Source organism: Hippocampus zosterae, chromosome 15 (assembly GCF_025434085.1).
Source record: "Hippocampus zosterae strain Florida chromosome 15, ASM2543408v3, whole genome shotgun sequence".
Taxonomy (NCBI): Eukaryota; Metazoa; Chordata; class Actinopteri; order Syngnathiformes; family Syngnathidae; genus Hippocampus; species Hippocampus zosterae.
Genome location: NC_067465.1, coordinates 10,054,435 through 10,062,046, shown reverse-complemented (window position 1 = coordinate 10,062,046; position 7,612 = coordinate 10,054,435). Strand labels below are relative to the sequence as shown.

The window sequence follows — 7,612 nt, the reverse complement described above, 5'->3', positions numbered from 1 at the left end:
ATCACCCAATTAATTGTGTTTATGGTACAAGTAATATATATGCACTCTACAACATTGGAATTAATTTTGTGTATTTGACAGCTCTAGCCTGTTGCCATTCAAAGTGCTCTGGAAATACGTTTGCTTTGGTTTAGGCTGAATGTGCTTCGTTATTACATGCATCATGCATTATTCATCACCTTTCCAGATGGCCTGTTTCTTGTTACCGTACGGATTCAGCATTCGTTCATATTAAAACCAAGAAGCACGTAATGTTCAAACGTTCAATATTCATATGTTAGTTTCCACGAAAGAGTAAAGGAAAGTGGAAAACGGCGTGAAAATATCTTTTTGACATTCATTTTAAGATCAAGTTTCCCACTCGGAAAAAAGACACCGGCAGCTGCGGCGGATATGGCCCGGTTTTACTTTTCAAAATAATCGTTACACGTTTGCTGTGATATGTCAGTATCACTGTAAATGTAACATTAAATAAAGCTTGAGGTTATGCTGTGTGGCCGTAAACAAGACGAAAAAAACCGCTTTGCGTGGCCGTCTAATTTGTGCTATTTGCTATCTAGCCGTTAAGCATCGGGAGCTACTGACATTTTTTTAGCGGGTCGTAATCAACCAAAAGGTCCACCTATGGATATTTTAATGATTATTTCTGTCGTTATCAGCAACAATACACTTTGAATTTGCGCTTTGAAGTTGCTATTTTGCCGCTTAGGAGTCCTCTGCCAAACCTTTATTTTGGCGGATCGATGTGGAATTTCTGTTGAATGATTTCGTGTGACTTGACAATTGTGGATTTTTTTTTCTTCTCCTTTTCTTCCAGTGGGAGTGTGAAGTTTTTGGGAAGGAGGAAAAGTTCGCTTGGAAACTTGAGGACATGCGGCGGCGTCCTCGGCGAACTACGAACAGCAAGAACGAGAATGAAGTGACTCACATTGGGTCCACATCGAGGTATACTGACTAATTGATTGCTTGCTTGATTGACAGATGGCTGGAATTAATCTCATTCTGTATCACGTCAGATCAGATGTGCCGTCATCTCTTCAATTAATTAAAAACACAATTTTGTGATAAATGCATGACATTTAAGTGACTAGTGGTTAGCACGTTTGGCTTGCAGTTCTGAAGGTCTGTGTTCGAATCTCGTCTGTGCGCGTGGTTTTTGCATGTTCTTACTTGTGTGCGCTTTTCCTCTCAAATTCCCCAACATGCTTGTTTGCTTCATGGAAGACTGTCGACGAGTTCTTTGTGTCTACATGTGCTCAATGAATGACTGCTACCAGTCAAATGTTTGTCAATATTACACCGAGTTTTTTTTCTTGTAAGTGCCATTGATTGCCCTTTATGTGCCGTGACACCGGCTGCGGATCAGTCCACTCAACATGGGCTGACTGATGACCAAGCAATTATTTGTCTACATAGGGACAGTCTAAAAGGCTTAATGTTAAATAAAATAATGTGGCTTTGTCTGAAAAAAAAATTGATCGGTTGTCAGCAAAATTCATGTTCACATCTGTACTCATGCCCTCTTCAGCTTATGAAGATGTGAATTAAATGATCACCATAATATTTTGGATGTTGTGGGTGTCAAAAGTTTTCCTCTACATATAAAAAGCTCAGTCTCACATGTCAGAAAACTGCAACCAATCTTCACCAAAATGTATGTGGACATCTCTGCTATGCTTCATGTCCAAATAATCCTAACAATTGCTGAAAATGTTCTAATAATTTTAGAGTTTGAAGTGTTTATAAGTACAGATGTCCACATTAACTTTGGAGACTGATTGCAGGGTTTTTTTTCTTTACTTTTAGCAACGTTAAGATATTTGTAATGTTTTCCAAAAACCTGGAAAAACAAAGATGTCTTTTTTAAAAATCTTGTTTTCTGGAAAAAAAAACACGACTATATTTTAAAATATTTTATGTCTTAAATAATACGACTATTTTTCTCACGCAAGTGTAAAAACAAGCTAACTAGTGATGACATCACTTCTTGGGTACATTCTTTTTCTTAAGAGCCCCTGCTGAGGTTGTTCCCTCTTTTGGAAGCCGTCAAAAACAAAAGAAAAAAATGTTGGCTGAAAGTGTTTTTGTAGGTGTGCCCTCTGGTTGTGCGTTCACCTAAAATCCGATGTTTGTGTTTTCGGTCCCCGCAGTAAAGATGCAAGCCGCCGCCGCCACATCGCTGCTTGTGCTGCTCTCTGTTGTCCGCCTACACCTCGGCTGCTGTGGTTATCGGGACGAACGTCGCGTTGACGGGAAAGACGATGTAGAGAACGACACCGCGGCGGCGAAGGGTGGCAGGAAGCAGCCGCACATCATCTTCATCCTCATCGACGATCAGGTGGGTGTGAAATGCGGTGGCCGGATGTTGTGAAGGTTGCTGCTGCCATCTAGCGGCGGGGGCCTGAAGTGCGCTAGAATAAAACCAGATGGAAAATGGAAAAACTTGCAAGTCAATCACTTGGGTTTCAAGGCGCCACTGTACATAGGGCGGGGTGACAACAGGTACAGTCGGTGTTGGATGTTGATGCCGATCACGACAACCTGTGGACTCTCCCCCCCCCGTCAGGGCTTCAACGACATCGGCTACCACAACCCCAGCATCAAGACGCCCACGTTGGACAAGTTGGCGGCGGAGGGCGTTAAACTGGAGAACTACTATGTCCAGCCCATCTGCACGCCTTCACGCAGCCAGCTACTCACCGGCAGGTACGAGTGTACTACTTGTAGAAGTATTGGTACAGTGCTCGTACTCGAGTGTCCCACGAGTGTTGTTTGGGACGGGCAGGTACCAGATCCACACGGGTCTCCAGCACTCTATCATTAGGCCAAGCCAACCCAGTTGCCTACCACCGCACTTGGACACACTCCCGCAAAGGCTGCGACAGGCCGGCTATGCCACGCACATGGTGGGGAAGTGGCATCTCGGATTCTACACGTGAGCGCCCAGCAATGAAGTCCTTACCTGCGCAATAATCCGATCGCTAAGTCTGACTCGGCTTCAACGTCTTGTTTCTAGGAAGGCGTGCCTGCCCACCAGAAAAGGCTTCGACTCCTTCTTTGGATCCCTCACAGGAAGTGTGGACTACTACAGGTGCTTGCGTCTGGGATCTTCACGTTTTCAAGTTTTTGGATGTCGCAACACGAGTCACTCGCCACGTGACGTAACGTTGTGGCTCAAGTGCGCGCATGTGTGTGTGGCACGTGTGCAGTTACGGGTCGTGTGACGGCCCCGGCTTGTGCGGTTACGACCTCCACGACAACGAGAGCGTGGCCTGGGGTCACGAGGGCAAATACTCCACCACACTCTTCACGCAGCGAGCTCGCAAGATCCTCCAGAGTCATGATCCCACACGCCAACCAATCTTCCTGCTCCTTTCCCTGCAGGTAGGTCAGTCACCAAAAAAAACCCTAAAACGTTCACAATTTATTCTGTTAACCCTTTCTTGCACCTTGTGATCTGATAACATGATTGATTGATTAATTGTCCACTGTAGTAATCTCTGTCTCTGAAAGTATATTGACTTTAAAATTCATCATACCGTATTTTACGCTCGAAAAGGCGCACCGAAAAGCCTTCCATTTTCTTAAAAGCTCACAGCGCGCCTTAAAATCCGATGCGCCTTGTCATTACGGTAATATTTCGAGCCCAAAATGGCTCCTTGCTCGAGACATGCTGACATTGCAGAGTTCAAACTTAAGGCGATCAGTTACGCAGTTGAACACGGAAATAAGGCAGCAGCAAGAGAATTCAACGATAAGTCAATGTTATAACTTGCCATTGGTGTAGTGAACCGTATCACTGCTTTATTAAAACAAGTTTTACTGACATCTGATCATTCTGTTGGTGTTTCCTGGAGTGTAGCTCCATCTAGTGGATGCATTGTAGATTGCGTCTTATAAAGCAGCGCGCCCAATGGAAAAAAAATTACAAAAGAGGCCATTCATTGAAGGTGCGCCTCATAATCCAGTGCGCCTTTTAGTGTGGAAAATACAGTAATTATATTAGTAATTATATTTGAAAAAAAATCCTAAACTAAATATGACCAATTGTCATGAGTTTGCTATTCTTTAGTTTGTTCCCAATTTTTTTTTTTCTTACTGCGCAGGCTGTGCACACGCCGCTGCAGCCGCCCAAGTCGTACATCTACCAGTACCGCGACATGGCCGACGTGGCGCGACGCAAGTTCGCCGCCATGGTGTCAACGGTGGACGAGGCGGTGCGCAACGTGACCTACGCGCTGCGCAAGTCGGGCTTGTACCGCGACAGCGTCATCATCTACTCCACTGACAACGGTGCGCAGCCCTTCACGGGCGGGAGCAACTGGCCGCTTCGGGGGCGAAAGGTAACGGGAAAACGCATAGCGGCCTACCGTACACTGGCAAAGAAAACAGCACGACGAAACATTATGCTATGAGTCACCTTCATGCCATCACGATAGGTGAAAAGTCGTACCAGTGATCATATGATGTGCTGTTGTGATTTTTAGGGTACGTACTGGGAGGGCGGTATCCGTGGCGTGGCGTTTGTGCATAGCCCGTTGCTTCGGCGGCGGAGGCGTGTGTCAAACGCACTCGTTCACATCACCGACTGGTTCCCGACCTTGCTCGCGCTCGCTGGAGGAAACGTCAGCCAGGTCAGTCACCAATACAAGACCACTTTTCATGCACTAAGAGCTGGAGAAAAAAAAGCAAGTTAAACAATAGCGATTGATAAAGATCCTTCTCATCTTGGTTCTTGGGGAAAAAAAATCTATCATTTTGCAACTCTCTCTTTTTCTAGAAAGAAACAACAACCAAAAAAAAGAATGTAAAAAAATGATAATGCTCTGCACAGCTTTATGGAGCTGTAAAAGCTTTTGCTTGTTCTTGAAAGTGCTTTTGGTGACTAGCAATAAAATTTCAATCTGTGTGTGAGCGAGCCGTGTCGGATTGTTGGCACGTTTTCCACCGTGGCCGTACCAGTAAAAACTTTGACAGTAATGGAAATGAATGGACTCCTCAGATGTCAGCGGTCCACAAAAAATGGGAGCTCATGGATGCATTTGGGTTGACATGAAACATAAATTTTAGAGTGTTATTGGCTCATCTCACATAGCGAAGTTGGCTCGCCCACACACGTCTTGACAGTAGTTTTTGCTTTAGACTGCCTTGGGGAAAAAAATAAATTAAAAGACTTCCACAAGTGAAGCAGCCAAGACGAACGACTTGTGAGCTAAAAATCGACTTGATATGCTTGACATAACAGGTTTGCACAAAGTAAACGATCAGCATTTATACTCAAGCAAAAGCTACAATATTCAGCACACTCTATTCAGCTTTTACATAAGCATGAATCCTATAATACTTTAAATGTATATTTTCATATTTGTGTTCATTGATCTAACATATCAATTATGAATTATATAAAGAATATTCATACAAACAATACTCTAAGTTACCCTCAAAAATGACTATGAATTTAATTATAGACTTTTTTCCCCCTACCCCATCTATGAAAGCCCTCGTGTCCGTCTTGAAAGTAAAAGTTGGCCCGTGAGTACCAAGGTTGTTTGCGCATGCTTTCCTTTCGCCACAGAGCCAAGGTCTGGACGGGTTTGACGTCTGGGGCGCCATCAGTGAAGGCAAAGTGTCTCCTCGCCAGGAGATCCTGCACAACATTGACCCTCTGCACAAGGCCCCCACGCCCACCCGCGGTGGGGATGTGCCACGTGGAGCCAAAGGTAAATCTGTGATGTGTGAGAATCAGGCCGGTGGGTTAAAAAGACACATTTAGTTGGTGTCACAAATCCAGGAGTACGAGCAGTATAGGTCACAAATAATAATAGTTTTCGCCCAAGATGCTGGTTGTATACCAGTGTTGACCAACATAAAAATTCTCATCTGATGACAAGAGTTTTGGTTGAACAGGAAGCTCTCTTTCTCGCCAAAGGATTCAAGAAGCCCAAGAAGAAGCAAAAGAAAAAGAAATTCCTGAAGCAAAGGCCCAAGCAAAAGTCTGCGTTCAAATCATCAAAGTTCAGAGCCACAAAGTTGTACTCCAAGGTCAAAGGTCGCCCGGACCGGGCCATCACTCGCTCGTCCAAGTCCAGAAGGACGACGTATCCAGAGCACAACCTGTCATGGCCCGAGAGCAAGCTCCAGTCACGTGTCAAGGACAAACGCTCTCCTCAGCCTGCAGATGGCAGCAACGAGCTCTTCGAGTTGCCCGTGTGGGACACCTCGGTGCAGGCGGCCATCAGGGTCGGAGACTGGAAACTGCTTACCGGAGACCCCGGACATGGAGAGTGGGTCCCGCCACAGGTACACACACAATTTTTAATTCAGATTTTAACTTCTCAAATGTTTTTGTTTTTCTTTTAAACTGAAAATGTAGCTTTTTTGAGGGATATTCTTTGAAGGAGGGTCGGGGGCATTTATTTTTTACAAAAAAAGTTTAAGAAAAAGTTCTGGGTGTAGTCTGCCTTGCGCCCTAAATCTGCTGGAGTAATGTTTAAAAATGTCTTTGTAAATTGTTTTTTTTTTGGGGGGGGGTGAATTGCTCTATTTAAAGGGAAAAATATTTTGAGAAAAAAAATTGTTAGTGTTAACATCATTCCAAATACGTCTGTGTGGAACAAGATATTCTAAGTTAGAAAGTTACTTCTTTAAATGAATTTGATTTATTCTGCTGATTTCTTGGGGTGAGCAGGTCCTGCCGACACTGGCGGGCCGCTGGTGGAACTTGGAGCGAGCGCTGCCATCACTACGGAGCCAAAACGGCAGTGAGGGGGTCAAAAGCATTTGGCTCTTCAACATTAGCGCCGACCCCTATGAGCGCTTGGACCTTTCCCGCAGGCGCCCGGAGGTGGTGCGCCACCTACTGGCACGCCTCGCCCACTACAACCGCACGGCCGTGCCTGTTCACTTCCCGCCCGATGACCCGCGTGCCCACCCTGACAAACACGGTGGCGCCTGGGTGCCGTGGATTGATCAGATCCAGGAACGAGACCTAGATCAAGACCGAGCTAAGACGTATCAACAGAAGGTCCAGCAGAAGAACAAAAAATGCAGACTGTGCAAGCTCAAGGCGTTCTTCCACAAACTCAACACCAGAATCATGTCCAGTCGCATTTGATCCATATCACAACAGCAATTACATAAGACAACATACAGGAAAAATACAGTGACTAAATTCGGACCAATTGTTTCTCAAACAAAGCATAAAAAAATTCTACTACATTCAAATAAAATAATTTGTCTCTGAAAATATAAAATTTTAATCAAGAAGTACTGTTTTTTTCTTACTGTAGTTAACATTTAAATCGGGCTGCACACTTTTTGGATGAATCCTAAATGTCCCTATTTTAAGTCGAACACATGACTGTTCTTATTTAGATTTGTGACACCTTCTGAAATGTGGATTGTTTACCACACTATATTCTTTCTATTGTGTTGTGAGCGACAAACATTTGTTTCATTGTCATTGTCATATCTTCATCCACAAATATTTATTGTCCTGACAAGTACTGTTTTCAGTACTTTTTACAATACTGTTGCCATCGGGTGATGTCAGTGTAAAATGTCTATTAAACATGCCTGCCACCACCCAACCAATGTCTTTTCATGTGTAACA

The 7,612-nt window shown here is 44.3% G+C and overlaps 1 protein-coding gene across 1 annotated transcript; it reads left to right on the top strand.

The window, feature by feature from the left end:
* Window positions 1–796: 796 nt before the first annotated feature.
* On the top strand, window positions 797–7,589 carry LOC127615995 (arylsulfatase I-like). Its single transcript, XM_052087394.1, has 11 exons — window positions 797–945; window positions 2,151–2,338; window positions 2,567–2,706; window positions 2,786–2,935; window positions 3,017–3,091; window positions 3,210–3,384; window positions 4,107–4,343; window positions 4,488–4,634; window positions 5,576–5,720; window positions 5,930–6,300; window positions 6,689–7,589. Exons 2-11 carry the CDS (start codon window positions 2,156–2,158, stop codon window positions 7,112–7,114), a joined length of 2,049 nt encoding a protein of 682 aa, XP_051943354.1. The 5' UTR covers window positions 797–945; window positions 2,151–2,155; the 3' UTR covers window positions 7,115–7,589.
* The last annotated feature ends 23 nt before the right edge of the window (window positions 7,590–7,612 follow it).

Bases quoted from the DNA above. Each gene is read 5' to 3' on its own strand.
- LOC127615995 (XM_052087394.1), top strand. From the start codon at position 2,156: ATGCAAGCCGCCGCCGCCACATCGCTGCTTGTGCTGCTCTCTGTTGTC. The intron at 4,344-4,487 runs GTAACGGGAAAA...TGTGATTTTTAG, and splicing joins GGCCGCTTCGGGGGCGAAAG to GGTACGTACTGGGAGGGCGG. The intron at 5,721-5,929 runs GTAAATCTGTGA...TTCTCGCCAAAG, and splicing joins TGTGCCACGTGGAGCCAAAG to GATTCAAGAAGCCCAAGAAG.